Source organism: Lissotriton vulgaris, unplaced genomic scaffold (genome assembly GCF_964263255.1).
Source record: "Lissotriton vulgaris unplaced genomic scaffold, aLisVul1.2 SCAFFOLD_1307, whole genome shotgun sequence".
In the NCBI taxonomy this organism is placed as follows: domain Eukaryota; kingdom Metazoa; phylum Chordata; class Amphibia; order Caudata; family Salamandridae; genus Lissotriton; species Lissotriton vulgaris.
The window spans coordinates 390,755-412,817 of NW_028243195.1; the positions used below are offsets into that span (position 1 = coordinate 390,755).

At 45.6% G+C, this 22,063-nt stretch overlaps 1 protein-coding gene across 1 annotated transcript in view; it reads left to right on the plus strand.

Moving 5' to 3' along the window:
* Positions 1–22,063, plus strand: part of LOC147668673 (vacuolar protein sorting-associated protein 53 homolog) — a 508,123-nt gene that overhangs the window by 361,100 nt on the left and 124,960 nt on the right. Inside the window, exon 11 of the mRNA XM_086948529.1 lies at positions 14,068–14,146. Within this exon, the coding sequence (XP_086804655.1) occupies positions 14,068–14,146 (79 nt within the window). The remainder of the gene's footprint in view (positions 1–14,067; positions 14,147–22,063) is intronic.

Genomic DNA, 22,063 nt, shown 5'->3' on the forward strand with positions numbered 1-22,063 from the left:
GTTTGAGACAGTTTCTCCGCATCCAGTCGGCCACAAGAGTGAGGCCTGACTTGAGTGCGGAGATGTTGTTCTCGTCTCTCCCTGATAGGGAGAAGACAATCTGGGTGTCATCTGCGTAGGAAAACAGGGTTAGCCCAGCCTGTTCAACAATGGATGCCAAGGGTTTAACGTAAATATTAAATAATAAAGGACTAAGGATTGAACCTTGGGGAACGCCGCGGGTAGATGGACAGATGGTGGAAGCTGCTTTAGGAGAGAACACTTGAAAACTTCGGTCATTGAGGAAAGACACCAGCCAGGCCAAGGCTTGGCCGGCCACACCTAGAGATTTCAGAGAGTCAATGAGGATGGAATGCGACACGGTGTCGAACGCTGCGCTCAAATCCAGCAGGATGAGCGCCATGGTGTTACCTTGATCGACACCGTGCCTCAGACTCTCCGTTACCCCCAGGAGCGCTGTCTCAGTTGAGTGCCTGGGCCGGAAACCCGACTGAGAAGGATGGAGAAAGGCGGTGTTTTCGACCAGTTTAGAGAGCTGGGAGTTTATATGTCTCTCCAATATCTTCGAAAAGATTGGCAACAGAGATATCGGGCGAAAGTTGGCCGGGTTGGAAGAGTCTGCACCCGATTTTTTTAGTAAAGGTACCACCATGGCGTGTTTCCAAGGTTGGGGGACCAGGGCCTCGCTCAAAGAGGTGTTTAGTAATTTAATAAGGATGGGGTGAGTAAGGGGATCCAGTTGTTTTAATATTTTGGCCGGGAAAACATCCAGTGGGGAACCTGATCGCACGCTGTTTAGACAGGACACAAAAGAAGGACTAGTGTGAGGAGTTTGTGGACACAAGGGGACTGGACACCTCTACAGATACTGGCATGGTCTCTTCTCCTACCGTGGCTACGGTGGTGAGAATGGCAGCAGAGGTCCTGGACCTTATCCTGCCCTCAGTGCCAGTCAAGACCAATGTCTTGACAGAGGTGCTTCAGACGGAACTTACCCTCTTAGTATTGCTAATCCTATTTACAGACATCCTGGTTCAAGCCCTGCAGAGGGGCTCCTGTGAATATTATAATCGCCAATCACCATTGCCCCACTGTGGTGGACCACAATTTCCTCATGCAACACCCTACCCCAGAGAACAATAATCCAAGCCTCCTCTTCCCATGTAAATCCTGGTGCACTCCCTACCACCCCACCGGATAGGGAATCCAAGAGGCTGGACACCTTAGGTAAGAATATATTTTCTTCTGCCATCCAAACGCTGCGGTCCATGAACAGTGCGTGCCTTTTGGGTAGTTACTTCCATGCACGTTGGGATTTGGTTTGGTAGATGCTGCCTATGGTCCCTGAGGAGGCCTAGACCATACTGTCCCAAGCTATGGCAGACCGAAGAGATGCAGTGTAGTTCACTATCCGATGTGGAATGGACATGACTGACTTGTGCGCTATATAAGTTTCATTCATTTCATTTCATTTCATTTCACTTGCTAGGCAGAGCGGTTGCTTCGTCAGAGGCCTTATGGCGCCACTGCTGACTGAGGACTACTGGCTTTTCAGGGGATTACAAGCTTTGCTTATGAACATGCCCTTTGATCGCTCCCATCTCTTCAGCGACAAGGCAGACTCAGTGCTGGAGTGCTGCAAGGACAGCAGAGCTATGGCCAGGTCCTTGGCACTTTCCATGGCCCCCGCCAACCCCAGTCCACCTTTCACGGCCATGGAAGAAGCTTCCAGCCGTGTCTTTACCTGTCCTGTCACCACAGCACATAGGCTGATCAGCCTCTGTGTGGCCGAGGATGCGGTACCCACAGACTGCATGGGTTAGGCAGCCAATAGGTTGGTATAGTACACGCCCGTGCCTAGCAGCCGGAGCCCCAAAAACCCTTTTAGTTCGCCCTCCACCCATCATGGGCAACCAGTGGAAAGCTGGATACTCCATCACCTGAGATCGAGAACATCAGACCCCTGGGTCCTTCTGATTATCCATGGGGGCTACTGCCTCCCCTTCCTCGACTACCTCTCCACCCATACCACTCACTTGCAACAGGTTCACTGAGGGCCATCTCTTCATACTCTGCCAGGAAGTCGCAGCTCTCTTGGCTGTGGGAGCCATCGAGAGGGTGCCAACACCGGACGTAGGTTGGGGTTGTTATTCCTGGTACTTTCTGGTGTCCAAAAAGGATGGAGGTCCTATCCTAGACCTGCACCGTCTCAATTTCTTCCTCAAAAAAGAGAAGTCACAATGCTCACACTTGCTCAAGTCCTGTGTGCCCTTGACCCGGAAGACTGGATGGTAGCGTTGGACAGGATACATATTTTCACATCCCTGTCCTCCCTGCTCACAAGTGTTACCTGCGGTTCAAGGTAGGCCACGAGAACTTTCAGTTCATCATGCTCCCTTTTGCTATTACTAGCGCCTCTCTGGTGTTTACCAAGGTGATGGCGGTGGTTACAGCTCATCTGCAACAATCAGGGTGTACCAGTCTTTTCCCATATCGACGACTGACTGTTGAATGCAGGCTTGCCCCAGGCAGTCGTCTTCTACCCCTAGACTATGACGTACCCCCTGCACTCACTAGGGTTCACTATCAACATAGTGAAGTCACAACTGACTCCCACTTAAATACTCCCTTTCATCTGAGCTGTTCTGGACACAGTTCAGTTTCAGGTGTATCCTTCCAAATGGCGGGTCCAGGATTTGCAGGCTATAATACTGATGTTTCAGCCTCTATACTGGGTTCCGGTGAGATTGATTCTGAGCCTGCTGGATCTCATGACCTCCTGCATCCTGCTAATGACACATGCCCTCAGGCATATGCAGGCTTTGCAGTGGGACCTGAAGTTCCAGTGGGCACAGTATCAGGGAAATCACTCCGACACTGTCCAGGTCTCGGAGGGCACTGCAAAAGATCTACAGTGGTGGTTAATGAACTGCGATTGGGTCAGCAGCAGAGCCCTCTCCCTTCCTGACCATTTTGTACAGTGGTGACAGATGCTTCACTCGTGGGATGGGGCGGCTATCTGGGAGAGGTGGAGAAGACTCCAGACTCCTGGAGCTTCTGGATGATCCAGCTTGCATTGAAAGCCTTTCTACCGTCCATCAAGGGACAGCTAGTGCAGGTTTTCACAGACAACACCACTTCCATGGGGTACTGCAGCAAACAGGGCAGGGTGGGGTCATGGACCCTTTGTCAAGAGGCACTGTGTCTCTGGATATGGCTGGAACATCAGGGTATATCCCTGTTGGTTCAACACCTGGCGGGCTCTCTGAACGCCAGAGCGGATGAACTTAGTTGAATATGCCTAGCCGTTCACGAATAGCACCTCCATCAGGAGGTGGTAGAAGGTCTCTTTCAGCAGTGGGGTGAGCCGTGGTTTGATCTGTTTGCCACCGCTGAGAAGGCGTAAAGTCAGAGGTTTTGCGCACAGGAGTTTCCAAAGCAGCTCTTTCTTGGAAATTCTTTTCGTCTCAAGTGGAGCTCAGGTCTCCTGTACGCCTTTCTGCCCATACTACTCCTCCCCAGAGTTCTCAAGACAATCTAGTCCCAAGTCATCCTCGTGGCTCCGGACTGGGCTCGGAGAGTTTGGTATCCCGAGCTGTTGAGCATGGCCATCAGTCCTACGATCAGTCTACCCCTTCGGGAGGATCTTCTGTCTCAGCAGCAGGGTAGGGTTCTCTGCCCGAACCTGGCGACGATCCGCCTTCATGCTTGGAGCTTGAGCTGCAACAGTTGACCGCTTTTGACCTTCCACCCTTAATCTGCAATGTTGTCTTGGCAGCCAGGCATCTCTCTACCAAGACAGTATACACCTGGTGTTGGAGCAAGTTTGTAGCATAGTGGAGAGAGAAACTGGTTGACTCTCTCTGTGCTCCCCTCTCTCAGGTCCTTCTGTTTATCCTTTCTCTTGCCCAGCAGGTCCCTCTTTTGGGCACCTTAAAAGGCTGTCTTTCTGCCATATCAGCTTTTCTAGCGTTGCCAAATCAGCCATCCCTATTCAAATCCCCTATTAGGTTTTTGGAATAAGTCTCCAAAACGTTTCCTCCTTCACCTTTTAACATGCCTTATTGAGACCTAAATGTTCTCTTATCTGCTCCCTACAAGGCACTACACAACTGTCCTATAAGACTCATGACAATCAAAACGGCCTTTCTGGTGGCCTAAACATTTGCCCAGAGGATCAGTGAGCTTGAGGCTTTGTCATCTAAGCCTCTGTACCTCAACATCTTCCCTGACAAGCTGGTCCTTTGCACCAGAACTTCCTTCCTTCCGAAGGTGGCCACTACCTTTCATGTAGGCCAATCCATCACCCTGCGTACCTTTTTTTCTCCGTCACATACCTCTATGGAAGACATGGACTGGACCCAAAAAGAACATTGATCTTCTACCTTGACCACACAAATTCCAGGTGGACGACCAACTCTTCGCGGGGTAATTTGGAGCTAAGAAGGGGAATGTCGAGCAGAAGTGGACCATCTCCAGGTGGATCGTACTCTGCACTAAAATATGCTATTCTTTGGTCGATAAGTGTTTTTGTGCTCATTCCACCAGAGAAAGGCTGCGAGCACTGCTTTAGAATGCGAAGTCACAGTCCTGGACATCAGCCAGGCAGCAACGTGCAAGTCTCTACACATGTTCACAAAACACTACTACCTGGGCAGTCCGGTTCGTCTGGATTGGCATTTTGCCCGTTCGATCTTGTAAGAAATTTTTAGGTGTGAAATTGTTTCGAAGACCCACCTCCAGGGAGGTATTGCTTTGTTATCTAGTCAAAGGTAAAGAATGGTCAGCTAGAAGTCTCTATCAGATGAACAAGTTGCTTGCCTACTGTAACGCCTTGTCTGTTAGAGAGACATCTAGCTGCAAATTCCTTACCGACCCACTCATCCTTCCCGCTCAGCGAACAGATTTCTAGGTTCAGGAATGTTCCCCTTTCAAGGCCCTAGTTTTCCACACCGCTGGTCAGTGTTTGTGGCTGTGCGCTCCTGGCGAGGAAAGTCGCAAAAAGAAACTCATTAGCGTGCTGAAGTGGGACCTGGCACTGCGCAGGTCACTACCGACGTGGCCAAAGCCACGCGGAGCTGAACGACGCCACCTACCATCAGGCAGGGGTATTGCTCACAAAACTTTCCAGATCCAGTCTAACACTTGAGGATAATTCTAAGATAAGGAATCTGGGGCTAGATAGTGTCTACCAGATAAGGCTTTACTGAAGGCAATTAACTTGTTTTTCTGTGCTCTACACTAGGTGAGCATGAAGTAACATTTTTTGCATGTAGAGTTTTAGGGAGCATCAATGCACTACATACCTGTTTACAGCAAAACACTGTTGTTATCAGAAGTCGAGTAGGCCATGTTCCCTATGAAAGTTCCTCTCCTGGGCTTGGTATTCGCTTTCAGCAGAAAATGTGATGCAGCAGCATCTCTGCATTCTGACATTCAGGATATTCTCTGGCAGTGTCTTGAGCGATAATCATGGGGTGAAGTATTTCTCCTCCCAAGAGGTCAAGTGGTAGCCCTTTTGTGCTATGTTAACTGAGATTTAAATTTTTGACATGAACATTGGAATGTCTGACATTACCTATGTGCATCAACATGCTAGTCTTAGACGGATTCTTATAAAGAAATAAAGTAAAAATATCAACTACGTTAAAAAAAATCACTTCAGCCAACTACACTCTTTATATTGTTTTTCTCGTCTGACCTAGAGATAATAAGGCACTTGTTCTAGACTGATGTTGCATCAGGTGTCGTATCGAGGTCAATGTCTGCACATCAAGTGTCTTATCAATGTAATTGTGTGAATGACTTGACACTTTAATTGGTTCTTGGAAAGATAATGACAGACGACATCTGCAGATATGTCAATAATTCTGCATAAATACTGAAAATTGAGTCTCAGCATGCTCAAGATGGAGTCAAGCTTTATGAACTTTGTCACCCCACCACCTATTCCTTTGGATTACCATTCATGAAAATGTTGCTCCAATCTCTACCTTATTTCCCTCTCTATTCAATGAATAAGGAATAATCTACACATTTGGGCTAATTGCTGTTGGTCTTTTGTTCATCTACTGAGTGATTTGGATGTTAATATGTGAACAGACAATTGGAAATATCCATCAGACATGGCTTTTTTACGAATTTGTTTTATTTAGAGCAAATTTCACCCAAGAGAATTTCAGATCAGTGTACAAAAGGATGCTGTGAGAACATCAGACTGGAATCAACTGTGTGTTGACTGGAGACATTACAAAGCAAATATTATTTAAAATACAGCATTTAGTATGCTTTTATATAGTGTTTCAGTACAGAGGAATATAGGATGGGTAATGGTGCATTTTTGGTTAAAGGCAATGTTTGAAAATTGCAGAACAAAAGGATAAATATTATGTTTTTGTGCATTAGCTGGAAAGTTTGACAAAATAATTAACCATGGATAATAATATAGAGGTATCAATAACATAAAGGGAATATAACCTACGAGGTAACCTGGATTTCCAAAATGAAGTACAATTAGAACATTAGAATGCTGGGCGCTCCATTGAAGACAGTGAATTGCCTTCCGACTAATATTGGCTGGTTTAGGCCTTTAGCTCCAACATTCCAATGTTTGTCTTTCTGTTTCTCCCTTTTTAATTTAGAACATTATACCTTCAGTGGTTGAAATTTTCAGATAGCCTTGAAGTCCTTCCTCTGGCTTTGCCAGTTGTAAAGGACATCTACCTTGTTATAAGCTCTCACCTGCGGCCAGAGCTTGTAACTCTGGTCGGGACCTTTAACAACCAGTATAGCCCTGAGCAGGAGGCTACAAGGCTGTAGTATAACATCCAGGAGTACATAATTTTGCATATTAAGATGAAGCCGAATCCAGGGAAAGGAGAGCAATTTAAATGTGAAGCTATAGGGATAAAAGGCTAAATGAAATATCTAACTTAAGTAAATTTGCAAATAATGCACAGATAGCCCTCCCTGCAGTGTCCAGTAATTTCAGACCCAGTTTAAACTTGTGTAAGTGTAAACCAGAAAAAATGTGAAGCACATCTTTATTAGTTGACTTCCCCTTAAAAAACAAATATGATTTTGTCTGGAATGTCTCTCTTAATGTAACTTTAACCCATGTTATCTCTTCTTCTTTTGTCTGATCTACTTTAGAGAGGCAGGGATTCAAGCGCATGCTCATGGTTCAAGATAAAATTGGGGGTGGGGGGGGGGTGTATCTTCGTGTTCAATCCAGGGAACAAGAGGAGCTAAGGGAATCAAAAGTTTCAGACAAATGTTCCTAGTTGAGATGTGTTGTCAACTGTCTCTGAAATGGAGGAGAGAATGAGCGAGCCTACCTAGAGGCAGGATAATATTCCAGAGTACATAGCTTGAGAGTGCTCGAGTACTAGCTGCATAAAAGTCATTAATCAAAAACGTCATGGCTTTGGATGCTGCGTTGGTCTCCGCAGGTGATGGTTGTAGCAGGGTTTGGTTTTGTGTTGTTTGCTATGGTCTTGTAGATCCAACAGTAGGTCTTGAAGACAATGCTGGTCTGTACAATCAGTCATTTAAGTTATCTCACGATGGGATCGATAGGTCATGCATCTTTAGGTGACAATTAGAGAACAAATGGCAGTGGTAATAAAGCACAAGTCAGCACATCTACACTGTCTTCCAAAACCCATTAAAGTATCTATGTACAGGTGTGCTCAATGTAAAACGCTGTGCCACTCCCCCCGTGTTGTCCTGTATAGAGAGAAACTACATTTTCTCCATACAATCAAATCTCAAACATTAATTACAGACCACAACCGCAAATTAGTTTGTTCAGTATCACAAAGCTTTATTCGATTTTGAGAATTAAAATCATAAAAGCATACAGACAGATACCACAATACATTCTAAAAACATTTTAAAATAAATCACATATTAGCTTTAGATTTGCACAGTTAACATATTAAACGTTCTTTACACTATCTTTAGGCAACGTTATAGGTCTCAATAATCCAAAAGATTTAGTAGTCCAAGAGGTTTAGTAATTATGATACAGAGGACTGTAGAAAGACGGTTTGGGACAGTTAGTAGGCAGTGAAAAACTATTGCTATTGCTTAAATGGGTTCCTCTGCCCACTGGGATGTTATCAAAGCCCCGTGTACTAGTTGCAAGATTATAGGGCATGTAAGGATAAAAGTCATATAGATCCCAAATAGAAATAAGACCATCTTCATTTTGGGGTAGCCATGCCTGCAGGTATGGCACAATGTGTCTGCTCCTAAATCGGATCAGGATCAAATCCCCCAAAATGTCTTTTTTGAGGGGTCCAAGCCATCCCACCCTCCGGACACTTATTATGCGGCCATCAAGATGGTAAGGTAGAGGTCTGTTTTTTGATAACCAGAACTTGACCTTGTTCATAAGTTCAGTGTAACTCTCAGTTTTGCCTTTTTTTAGTTCCGGGACTCCCGATAGAACTATAACAAAAGGCGCTGCTTCTGGCGGTAAATGAATATGGGTGGTTCGCACATGTTTAGGTGGAATATGGCGTGGTGTTGTCACTTTCAGGGGGCCTTTGGGTTTGGTGGGCAACATGGAAGTGGTGGTTGAGAGTTGAATAGGCGCCGCATCCTGAGGAGTAATCGGGTTAGATAGGTTTGTAAGGGTGGTTGTCGGCAAGGAGTCAGTTGTAGCGACATGGGCTGATGGTTTCAAAAAGGATCCAATGGAACTCTCCAGCCCCGTGAGCTTATACTCTAGTGTATTGATTTTATCCATCAAGGGGTGTATTAAAGATTTCAGCATTTGCTCGATCATGGACAGAAGAGCCTGCTGGGGAGATGGTGGCAAATCGTCCAGATGAGCAACAGGTGGCACAGTAGGAGAAGAATAATTTGGAGGTGGAGTTGGACTTACAGAAAGTTCATCAGGAGTTTGGCATTTCGTAAGACTCCCGTTATCTTTGACCCCCTCGATCTTCCTTTTGGCAGGGGTGGCCCTGTAAGGTATAGATTTCGGCTCCCTTGTAGATGATAGTGAGCTGCTATGTTTTCGCGTGTGGGAGAGTACTGCTGGGACATATTTGACTTTGCACAGACTATTTAGGTCCTCCAGCCATTGGAAGTTAGTTGGTGAGTGTGCAAAGATGTCATCTGGGATTGTATTGGGCATTTCCCCTGCAACGGACTTGGGCATGTGGTAATGAAATATGAGTTGGTAAATTACCTCATAAAACAGCCAAGAGGTGTAGCCCGTCCCCGTCCTCCTATGTCCGATGAGGGCCGTAGAGGGCCCGCCCTTTGCCCGGGCTTAGCCCGGCGCACTCCCGCGCGCTCCCGCGCAGCGGGTTAAGGATTCAAATATGAAGAGCGTATGACGGGGGGGGCGTGGCTAGCAGGGTGCGCAGGCCTGGTCACACGGCCTCACAGGGACTCCTGGACTACCGAGTCCCTGCGGCGCTCCTCCCCTGCTGCTGCCAAGTTCTTTTCAGCCACCACCACGGAGGACCCGGTGCCTCGAAGCGGCACCCGCGGAGCGGGTGCTGCAAGGCGCTGTGTGAGGAATGCTGGCTCCCTGAAGTTGAATCCCAGGAGCAGGGATTCGTGGACAAGCCCTCGCGCTGTCGGTCCGCTTTGCTTCTCGCTCCCAAATTAGTTTGTTAATCGACCTTGTTGTCACTTTGCAGTGCATACAATAAAGTAAAGAACCAACTACGTACAAAAGGCAAAAAGCACGACTAGTCTTGGTTATGTTAACGCGAAATATGTTGCGTAGAAGCAGACAGCCGACGCGTGTTTTGTCATGTAGACGACTTTTTCAAGGCTTAATGGCAAATTGGTAAAGATGATAAGTGCGCTCATTAAGTCCCTTAGTTGTTTGGGAGAGACAACAACGATGACGATAGGCCAAACTTCGAGTTTTTATCAACAAACACAGCTTCGGAACACTAGCAAAGGTGTACAATGCTGTATAGACGGCGCGTTGAGAATAATGATATAATTTGGTGTATCCAGTATTCAAGGAGCACAAGTATAAGTAATCTTGTGAAACATCGAGAGTCAATCCGCTTGTTATGATAAATAGAGCCCCAGAGCAACGTTTAATACAAATAATGGTACAGCATCAAAAGTTGTAGCTGTACAAGACCGGGCATGTGTCAACGTGTCCTGCTAAATGTGTAGATGTCCTGCTCTGCAAGCACGGGGATTGGATGGCTCAGGGGCTGCTGGGACCAGCAAGAGGACGGGAGGCGGCCGACTGCTTCAGGTAAATATTATTTTTAATATATTACTAACAGCCCCCCTTGTGCTCCCCTTCTGCGTATCCCTCCAACCACCCCATCACCCTTCGTTTGTGGCAGCGTCCCCTTTGTGGCGGCCGCAACTGGGTATAGACTCTCAAACCGGCTTCCAGGACGAGGATAGTGGTTCACCAGGGGTGTTCCTTTAAGGCTGGTTTATCACCAGTGATTAAAGAATACTTGCAGGAATGATGGTGTGATTGAAAAGTCTGGTTTCCTCCGGTTGCTCACCTCCACTTGAGGAACAGTACTCACAGTCCTTCACTCGGATAGACTGTCTTTTTGTCAGGAGCCCAACTCTGCTGATGTCTGTTGGCGGAGCTGTAATGGTGAGGCTGGCCATGGTCTGCAGCACTGGGTCTCTTTTTGCTGAGCTGTCAAAAGGCCATCGTCCAGGTACTCGGAGCAGGTATCCAGAAGACCAGCATTGCCTAGTTTGTTCTTGCTTGGAAGGTAGCAGGATCCTATGGGCTCTGGAGAGTGTTTTGACATCAGGAGGTAAAGCTTTCTCATACATTGTCTCTCAACCAAGGCGTTTATCATAGCTGTCTTCTGGGGAACAGTGAACTGCCACCAAGCAGAATTTCTTTACTAGAAGAAAGAGCTACTTTGTAGGTTAACCCCCTCCCTGTCCCCCTTCCCCCCTAAAAAATGTGCAGTAGCCTACTGGATACATTATCGTAGAATTAGCTCGTAGTTGGGCCCTGGGGCTCAGGTCGCATGGAAGTCACGGAGGGAAAAAAAACCACCGGATAGGCTCCCGGCCTGCCTTAACCGCATGCGTGCGGGCGGAATTCCGCTCGCACGCTGAGATTTTCTAAATCGCATGTTACGTGACGAGCTGGGCTCGTCATCAGCGTGCGAGCGGGCTACGCCATGACGAGCCCAGCTCGTCATCAGCATGCAAGGGGTTAAATTCAGGACTCTTACCTATACAACCTGTCATCTCAATTTCCAGAGAAGGATTTCCAGTTGAAACAGACGTGCTTTACTTGGTTTGTGACTCATCGGGGTACATTTCAGTGCAAAAGTAAAGCAAGTTTCCAAGTGTCCATCTCTACCCACATCTCGGTTTTATCCTATAGGGTCTTGGACTTGAAGGGGCGAGGCCCACGTCGTAAGAGGAAAACAAAAGCCAAGAGCTGCATGGGCAGAACTAAATTAACTGAAAATAATTTTACCCGGTAACAGTACAGGTCTCTACTGATCCGGTTAGAAGGAGAACATGCGCCGACAGAAGAAAAGAACCAAACACGTATGCCCTATGAAAGTGACACATATAAACACGCGTTGAGGGCTGTTACGAGACTAGGATTATTTTGTATATATGATAGGGAAACCGGGCCCTCCATGGCTCGTAAACAACCAAAGGAATTGTGCATTTAAGCAAAAAACGTCCTGTGTCAGCTCTTCATGTGAGCAGCCGTGGCGTGAGTGACTCTTCAGTTGGCGGGGGTGTTATCGGGACGTTTGAAGAGCCTGTGGTCGGGCTCGGCAGGGCGGGGTTTTCTGCGGGCCCGAGTCGAACAGAATGCGCTCTCGGCGGCAGTCGATATCCAAGGCCGTCGGCCGGGACATCTCGCCTCCTCTGAAGCCGACTGAGTGTAATATGTGTGCTAAACCGCAAGCATTTCTGGCATATCACCGCCAGCCAACACCCCTCCAACTGCAGAGTGTAAAAATATTCAGTCAATCTGTACTGACGGGGCTTGGCGCAGAGAGAGTGACACGGCACGTCACAGGTGCCAGCGACGCCAGCCTGGCAGGCGCGTTGGCCGTGAACGCTTCCGCCTGACTGAGAGCTCGCGCACACTTTCTGCTTAGGCCAGAAGTTGGCCTGGATGACATGAAGAAGTCAGAGCAATCTTTCCAACAGAGATCTTTTTTCTATGAATTTTTTTTTCTTAATATCATCTCATGCCTTTTTCTTTATACATGGCGAACCGCCCATCTAGAAGTTCAAGAAACTTCAAGCACTAAAGACTGGAAATAGTTTAATAAAAGTGTGGCACTAAAACTGTGAATGTGCTGATAGGCTTCTGTCTGCATGTGCATGGCCACTGGAATTATGCGACGGAGGAGGACCAAATCTGTGGCAGAGTTGACTAAATTGAGAGAAAAAAAGGCTAAATATGTAGCATAATGCAGCACATTTTGTGATAGCATTACTTCCTTATTTTGTCATTTTTACAAATGTTAACCCTGTCTGGGAAAGGATTTAACAGTATTAGTACTATTATACACCTAAATGCAGCAATGTGCAGCTAAAAGATGACAATTCAACTTTGTGAACGGCCTTCCATTGCACTGGGACACATGTCTCCATGTTTCTAGTAATTTTTAATCCTTTGAGCTAGAATTTTTATTTTTTTGTTAAAATCTGCAGATTATGCTGCAGATGAAGTGGCAAATTCATAATTATGCAAAAAGCAGCGGGCACCGGATGTTCACCTGCCACAACTGTGAACACATACAGTGTAACAGCTTCCGTGCTATACCAAAGGGGATGATAAACGGAGCGTTTAAGCAAATCAAACACTCACCCCAGGTCAACTGATCTGGGTTTAATCCATCATCATTCTTTAGCTCACTCCACCACCCCAGTTCAGACATGGCCATATGCAAATCAGTCTGACCCTGTGCCTCATGGGAATAGTCCAGCCCGAAATGCCATGCCATGTCTTTCCTGGACCGGAAACAAGCATCCTGGGATCGGTTTCGGGTTCATAACCCTCATCAGCCAGGCTATCTTGAATCCAGTGGCAGAGTGAGCTTCCGTGCCAGAAATGGGGCCTTGGCAGAACAAGGCTTAGATATCTGTGTACATTTGTGAACACCCACAAAACGCACAAGTTGGTGAGCATTCACAAACTGCGATCTGACCCTCTCCACTCTTAGCAATGGTCAGAGATTTACTGCAGCAAAGAGCTAGAGTTACTCCTCTTCCAGGTGGGGCGAGGCAGTGGCGTAGGAAGGGGGTGCGGGTCTCCCTAGGTGTCATAACTGAGATGGGGGGAGGGGTGACAACATGGCACAAATAAGTGTTTTAAACATTTTTGCCATTTTGTCAAGCTGGGGGTGACAAAAAATATTCCGCACTGGGTATCACCTGACCTTGCTACGTCACTGCGGAGGGGAACAGGTCACCAACAAACCTGGAGGAGAAATAGAGAAAGGGGTTTATCTACAGAGGAAAATATTTTTCCTGTGGAGAAAATTATTAAAAATTGGTTTGCTTGGGGGACTTAATTTTCCTTTTGCTTAAATCTACGCTATCTAGATTTACACATTGGAGAAAATAGGAACCAGGAGAAGTTGTCAGATGACATTCCCAGTAGTGGCCTGGAAACCATCACCGGGGCAGCTTTCTATCCTTTCTACAGGGAATATTTGTGAATTTAAAAAAATAATAATTCTACACAAGTTTGCTGGAGCACTACGATGTGTGCCGTTTCTACTTTTCTTTATGAATTGCCCCGTGTGTCCAGCGCACAAGAGATACAGCCTGGACTGAGTTATCATTGGAAACACGTTTCCTCATCCTGACTTTCTCGTACCATCTGGCATTGATTGAAGACTGCATGTCCCTGTTAGAAGGAAGTCCTGTAGCAGCATTTCTTAAGCTAGGCATTGTCTGGATCTGAGTAGACTTAGGGGCATTTGTTGAGGATCTGGGGGTGCTTTGAGTCCTGTGAAGTCATACCCTTGCACCCTAGTGTAGGAGATAAGAATACAGACCATCGGTCTAATCTGTGCCAGCGTACTGAACTGTCTTCTCTTTGTTTTGCAGAGTGATCTCAAACAGCATCCAGCTCTTAGTGCAAGACCTGGACGCCGCATGTGATCCAGCCCTCACCGCCATGAGCAAGGTATGTGCACAGAGATGCAGTCACCAATGCTGCTTTTGCCTTTCTGCTTAAAATAGTCATTTATTTATTGCAAACGTTGTACAATCAAATCAGTAGACAATTAAAAGTTAATTAAAAAAACTTTGTATTTCGGTTTTTGGTTGTCCATAATAGGACTGAAAAATACAAACATGAACTTTGCATTGTCATAGTGTATCATAGGTACAGCACACAAACCCTTTCTACACTGTTGTGTAACTTCAGCATCACAACGGGGAAAGGCTAAAATAAAATAGCTGAATTTATATTTGTAATTTATATTTGTATTACAAAGCCTAATGCATTCAATATTGTTTATTCAGAGAGGAGGATGTCTTCTCTGGGTTATTTTGTTAATTGTTCACTGTGTCGGAATAAGTGTGGTGAAGTATTTAAAAATTGATCCATTTAAATTGTGCGTTACTCAAGATCTCCCTTATCTGAGAACAGGACATAGCCCACTCTGCATTTGTGACTAGGGCCTGTTTATCTCTTTCCTATTGTTGTGTCACATCCTCTAAACTCTCTTCTTTGCTGTGTCCCGAGCTTTTTCCACTTGCCTTATTCAGTATGAGTACCGCTAAGGTATTGCCCCCTTCAAAATCATTGCTGTGAGGTACTCAACTTCAACTGAACCCTCCATCATACTCTTTTCCCAGATCTTCCCTGGTGAACACCATTTTGTTGCATGTTGGAGCTGACTGGCCAAATAATACAGTTACTAATCTGGAAGCACAGGGACTCCGGCTTCCCATTCTAGCTTCAAGTGTTTCTAATTTGACTCTATTCCTCTTGCTGGCCCACACAAGAACCATCATAATTTGTCTAGCTCTGGGAATATGGCACACAACATTTTGTATCACATAAATGCATCTGGGCAGGAACACCATTTTAGCTAGAGTAACGTGACCCATAATTGAAAGGGGGAACATATTCAGGACATACCTGAGAATATTTAAGTATGTTTGAGCTTATCACTGTTATATACATATAGTATCTATCAGAGGAGACCACCTGTATACCTAAGTATTTGAATGTGTCTGTTTCCCCACCTGAGATACAACACAGGGAAAACTCCTGCAGGATGTCCCAACAGGCTCCCCACTGGAAATATCAGACTTGCCCCAGTTGGTTTGTAATCCCGATACTTTGCCAAATCTATTGCGCTCCATGAGGAGCAATGGGACTGCCCGGGATGGTTGAGTGACATAAATTAGCATGGCATTCCTGTACATTGATAGAATATGTTTTATTCCAGATATTCCAGCTCCCCACCCTTCCAGTTTGTTTTTGCTAAGGGTTCCTGGCAAGTGAAAATAACAAAGGGCAAGGGTGGACAGCTGTGCTCTATGGTCCAGTTGTCTGAAATTATGTTACCAGTTTTCAGTCTCTCTCTGAGGTTGGTGCACTGCAGTTGGACCCAACTCTAGTATTTCCTCCCAAATCTGTGCTTCATCAGGGCTTGTTCAATCTAGTCATGGAACCACTCACTGCACTGCTTCAAGCATCTAATGTACAATTTCACTTGTACGCAGACGATACCCAACTCTACCTTAAAATACACACTCCTGAGGACATCAAACTACTCAACACAACACTTAGGAACACACAGACTTGACTGGCAGAGAATCATCTCAAACTTAACACTTTAAAAACTGAATTCTTCCTAATAGCACCTCCCACCAAAGTCCCCATCACTCAGGCCTGGCTTAATCATCTCACTGCACTAAACGTTCAACCTACTATCGTGGACTCAGCAAAATCTTTAGGCATAGCCCTCGATTGCAATCTCAATATGCAACTACATATCAGCAATGCAACAAAGGGAGCTAATTTCCAAATCAACACATTGCGAAAGCTGAAACCCTTCCGCCCAGCCAATGACTTCAGGACTGCAGTCCAAGCCCTAGTTATCCCTCAAGTGGATTATGGAAGTGTTGCCCTCTGTGGCCTCCCCATTTTGACAAACCGCACCCCTAAAAGCCTCTATTAATGCTGCAGCGAGACTAATAACGGGCTCAAATAAACGCTCGCACATCTCTCCCGACTTAAAATCCTTGAACTGGCTGCCATACGAAGCTAGACTACACCTGAAAATCGCATGCATGACACACCATGCTAGTTTCCCCACTCAGAAACTGACAATCTCGGGTGGCTCAAGAGCCACAAGAAGCACAGAAAATCTTTTTTTGAAACCTCAAAGATTTCACAAGAAAAAACATATAAACGCTTCTTCTCAGGGATGGCTCCCAGGATCTGGAATGCCCTCCCTTCAGAAATCAGACTTATCTCATCCACGGCATCCTTCAAAAAAGAAGTAAAATCGCTCCTCTTAGCTAAATTCACCTGAATATTGACTAAAGAAATCTCGTAACTCATTATTTTTCCTCCCATGACTATGTACAGCCAGACCACCTATGCACCGTTGCTACCTGACCTTGTTTCTATTGTTAACCATTTGCTCATCTTTGCACAATATGACTTGTTTAATTATTACTCCTTTGTCTTTTTATCCCATTTGTGTGTAAAGCTCTCTGATATCCGTAAGGATCTTGTTCACGCTCTATAAAACTTTCAAAATAAATAAGGTGTCAAAACACCTTCTCTATATCTAAGGCAATAAGGCCACCATCCTCTTTGATATGTTTTGTGTCATGCAATGCACTTGTGAATCTGCATATGTTCAATAGGCTGTTATGTCCTGTTATAAACCAGGATTATGGAAGTATATCTCCAGATATTTCAGAATCGATGGGTGTTCAGTCAAAAAACACATTCATGTTGTGTTCTGCTTGGGGTAAAGTCAGCATCCCATTTAGTGTGTTCATAGCAATTATGAATGGGTGGGTTTTTCCCTTTTTAACAACTATGATAGTAATTTACCTGATTTGTCGCCCTCCCTGTTTCAGCATTGTCTATAGTCTCTTGACAAGAATGTCCCGTGTTTCAGCTAGCTCCCTTTTGTCATCTACCAATTTAAGCTTAATTTGAGATAGTTGTGGCTCCTGACTGCAGTATAGCCACTGTCTCCTATTTTGCGTTCGGGGTTTTTTGTAGCAGCTTCTTGGCCTAGTATATTTTAGTCTATACAGAATCCCCTTAGCACTACTTTTAATGGTTCATTATTAGTAGATTCCCATTAATCCTGGAAATACGTTGAGATTGTGGTAGCTACATCGGTGAGAAAGGTTGTGTTGGTCTGGTCGGGTGGTATACTGGCCTGAGGTCTACTAACTCTGAGCTCCAGTAGAAGGGGGGGATCATCTGCTAAATACTGGTTCAGGTGTTGAATGTTGGTAACATTTGAGCGAAGGTTAATAGCCTGCCTAGACTACTATTCGTAATTTGTGTAGCTGAATAACATCATAACTCCTTTGCTTAGGGTGGAGTTCTCACCAAATATCTATGCATTCCCATTTGGCCATGACCTTAGTCAGCACACCAGTCATAACTTTTTTTGGTACGCTGTCCTGCACGGTGTCTGTCCATAGTTCCACCTAGAACTCAATTAAAGTATCTTGCCGAGTTCACAGAGAAGTCCAGGTGTGAGGCTCCCAAATCCAATATGGACCATTCAAAGGTTTTGTTGTCTTTATTCAGGGCATGAATATTCATGATAGATACCTCTCGGACATCCAGTTTCCCATAGACCAGCAAATATCTCTCTTCAGGATCAGTACTAGTATATCTGTGTTGGGAAGGCACTCCCCTGTGAGGCAACCCCTATTGAAACCCTTGCATAGGCTGAATAAATAGAAGAAAACATAGGGCCTCTCCAGTTTTTCTTGAGTTTCACCTCCTTTGCATTTGTAAAGTACATTTCTTGAAAAAGACATTATTCCTATGAGGTATCTTAGCAGATGTCTGGATTTTATATCATTTGGCTCAATTATTCAGTCCACAGACATTCTACACAAGATATTTAATAGTCTGGACCATAGTTCTCTAAAGGGGTTACAGTTCGGTTGCTCATGTGTACTCATAATACCTTCAAAATGCTCAGTATCAACTCCATCTCCTCTGTGTCGTAGGCTGTTTGTGGCTAGTGTGTGCTGACATTCATGTTGTGCTACCAACACAGTGAAAACTCCCAACTTCCTCTCCCTGCTCCCATGGTAAGCACTCCTGGTACGAAATTGTGTGGGAATGCCCATTTGATGGGTGATCAGATCAGACTATAGTAAGTGACTAAGAAAGGTCTACATTCCGGTAACAACTGCATCTGGGGTGTACTCAATTACTGTGTATTTCATAGCGGCAGAGGGCCTCTCAAGCACCCCCGCCCAGTTCCCATGCAGGTCAGGTGGTTAATTTCCGTGGGACACTCACTAGCACCTCATACCAAAACAGCTAATGTCAAAAGAGAGTTCTCTTCTTAAAATAAAGTATATCGCCCACATAGCCCCCCCTTTCTAACAAATTGTAGTCACCCCTCATAGTAGGATTTAAATTACGAACAAGGATCTCTCATCTGGTGCTGTATGAAGTCAGGCACCCAGATTTATATAGGTCAGCTGCTTACATCCCATGTCAGGTGCCATGAAAGGACTTGGGTCTCTGGTGTTATTTCCGTAGGTTCCATGTTTTCTGGCTCCTTACTGTTCATAGGGGCTTGGTCCGTTTCTCCGAGCCAGGAGTGGCTCTCTGACGCTCTCTGCAATTCAAGCTACAAAGTATTATCGTCCCTGATCATGACTGTCTTAACCTGTCGTGCAATCCATGTCTCTGGGGATTTTTAACAGTGTGGCCAGTATGCCTAGCGTGCCCGATGTCACACCACTCTTTAGTCAGTTCAATCAGCAAGTAATACAAGTTCAATCAGCAAGTAATACTAGTTGCACATAATTTGTAGGGGATTAGGAGGTTCTCTTTTGAAAAAATGACATACATTTGCTATCTGATAGAGACATCTATCCGCAGATTTCTTAACTTGTGAATTCCTCAGGCTTCAGACTGGATCCAGATACTTTTCTCAGCAGTGCCTCTGCTTGTCGGGGGGCTGCACGGCATGGCTTTGGAATGATGTTGAATCTGGATGTGAACTCAGCGGAGCCATATAAGTCCCTACCTGATGTCAGTTTTTTTTCCCGCACTGCACGCGGATCCAGTGTAGCATATCTCTGGATGTTTTTTCAGCCTGCTGTGTCAAATTCTTTTGAAATAGTGTGCCGCTTTTTGTGCCCTCTGGGTTTAAATCCTGAGGGTCTTGTGCTTGACAGATGTTGGGTACAGATGTATGTGGTACTTGGGCAAGATTCATGACGCCGAAGAATGTAACACCTGCCAGCGGTTGAAGCCAAATGCGCTTCGGGAGCGACAAATGAAGTTCCTGATGGCGCGATTGTCAAGGACTTCAAGTTTCTTGAGGCGTCAGTTGTCTTCCTGGTCTGCAGTTAACCGGGCCAGCGGTCGCTCTTGTGAGCGTCACTCTTCATCCCGTGGTCGACGGCAGCGGTCCCAGTCCACGACTACATTCCACGGTAAGGGGCATCGCAAGGAATCAAAGTCACAGCCTTTAATGGCTCTTTTGACTCGCGACGATGATTCCCGAGACTCCTCACATTCTGGCACTAAGGCTTCCTCTTAGTCGTCGATCCCGCGTCTCCCCACCTTTCCTGGACCGGGGTGACTAGGAACCAAATGCAAGAGTATTACATTGCTCCTCGTCTTGTCTTTGGACCCTCTGGAACACCTGCGGGCCCCAAGGAGGTCATAGGCACGCTGACTGTGATAGTGTTTGTGGGTTCACTTTCGATCGCATTCTCGGTCTTGAACACAGTGGCGCCGGTGCACGGCCCTTCAGAGCTTCCACCTATGGAACCAGTTACCTTAAACGCGACGTTGGTGGTTCCTCCAGCGATTATTCTTATGACGCCGGAGGACTCTGAGCTGGAGTCTGTGCACAACACTGTTGGGAGCCTTACAGAGTTGGCTACCCCACGCACCCATGTGTCCGCATCGCCGTCTGTGCCGACCGACTCCCCTCCACCTTCCCATGATGAGTTCAATACCACGCAGTTTCTGTGCCGTTCAAAGTCATTTACAGAGACGGTTTTGGAACCAATGGTTTTGGTGGGTGCTTCACAACAACGGTTGGTGGGAGAACAGGTGAGAGTGGTCCCTTAGAGCAACCAGTGCTTTTGCAACCTCCTATGTTGGACAGCTGAATTGCGGAGTTGGGTGATGCGAGCGGGTTAGATTCATCTCCTGCTTCTACACTTTTATCTCCTTCTGGCCTTGCCTCGGAGGCCAGTTCTTCATTGGTTGAAAGTGCTGAAGAGTGTGGCAGAGGTCTTGCACTTGACTCTGCATACGTTGGAGAAGTCACCAGACCATCTTATTGAGGTTCTTCATCCTGGCAAGTCGGGGATTGAACCAATGTTCTCCTTTTGTGAGGCACTTTCAGGTATTTTACTGGGGGCATGAGCTAAACCGGATTAGTCAACCAACTTACCACAGTTTTGTGGTCCGGGCCGCTAGAGCTTCCCATGAAATGGGTAATCTTCCCCTTTCCCACATGATAAGGAGTCCCGAAAGCAAGACTCTTGTTCAAAATGTGTCTTCTTTTCCACCAGTGCGGTGTTACGTTCCACTAACCTGATTTGTCTCCTCAGATGTTTTTCCCATGTTTTGTGGGATTCCTTGGTGCAGCTTTTGCCTTTGTTTCCAGAAGCGAATCGAGGCAAACTGAACCAGTTGATTTTGGACAGCTGCCAGGCAACCAGGTCACTTATCAGGTGTGGAATGGACTCCACTGATTCCAATGGTCGAGCCATGGCCTCTGCTGTGGCATTGCGTCGGGCGCATGGCTCGGACTTCTGAATTTTCAGAGACTGTCCAGTCAGTCTTAATTGACATGCCCTTTGATGGGGCTCACCTACTCAGGACAGCCGGGGAGGTTCAGACCTTTACCTTGCCGCCATGCTATTTTTTTTTCTTTCTACGATGGAAAGGGGATGTCCCTGTTTAAAGCTGTTGTGGGCGTTCATGGTATCAGTCACCAGATGAGATGTCCTGCCTTGGAGCTGATGTTTTGGCTCAAATGTATTTATTCTCTTTCCCACCAGTACTTACACCAAAGATACTCTTTATATGACGTGAAGTATAAAGTCCTGCTTCAGAGACCCACAAATGATCCTTATAAGAACGCAGTCTAGGGCACTGGGTATTCATAAATCCAGGTGTTTTGATAAATATTTAATTGGCAACAGGTGATGTTCATGCAGTAGTGCAAACTTTTAGTATACTTTACATTATTATTGACATGGAACAGTTCCTAACAATGTCACTGTAGGCACTGGGTTAGAGTTTGTTCTCCTGTTTCAAAACCAGCTCTTCTAAAACTAGCATTTTGCAGAGGTGTTTTGTTGTATTTCAGAATTGTCTTTTGCTCACATTTTGTTTTCACCTAGGAACACGTATCCACTAGTTACATTTTAGCTTTGTTGTTTTTCAGTGCCACAAGTAATGTTACTTACCTTCAATAACACTCTTTTGAGTTGATACTCTATCTAAATGTAGATTACTTTCCTTGTGAATCTCTCTATTAGTTTGGCCAGATCCGAAAACTCTTGTCATATCTCCTATGCACTTACAGGTGGCATCATGGACCTCCATCGTGTCTCTGTCTCGTCTCTGAATATGAATATGCGGACACAAAACGTATATAGATGCCACCCATGCTATTAGGTCCGTATATTCATTAGTATTTTCATCACCCTTAGAGGCTTAGCCTGGCTGACAGATTGGAAACTGTGACAGTGTGCAAAATCTAACTTGGAACATTATTAAATCATTAAAAGCCTACTCCACAGAATAGTTGTGAAGGACTCTCCAGTTTCCATAGAAAAGCATGTTACTAAAGTTAAGATGGATAATTCTAACCCCATATGTATCACA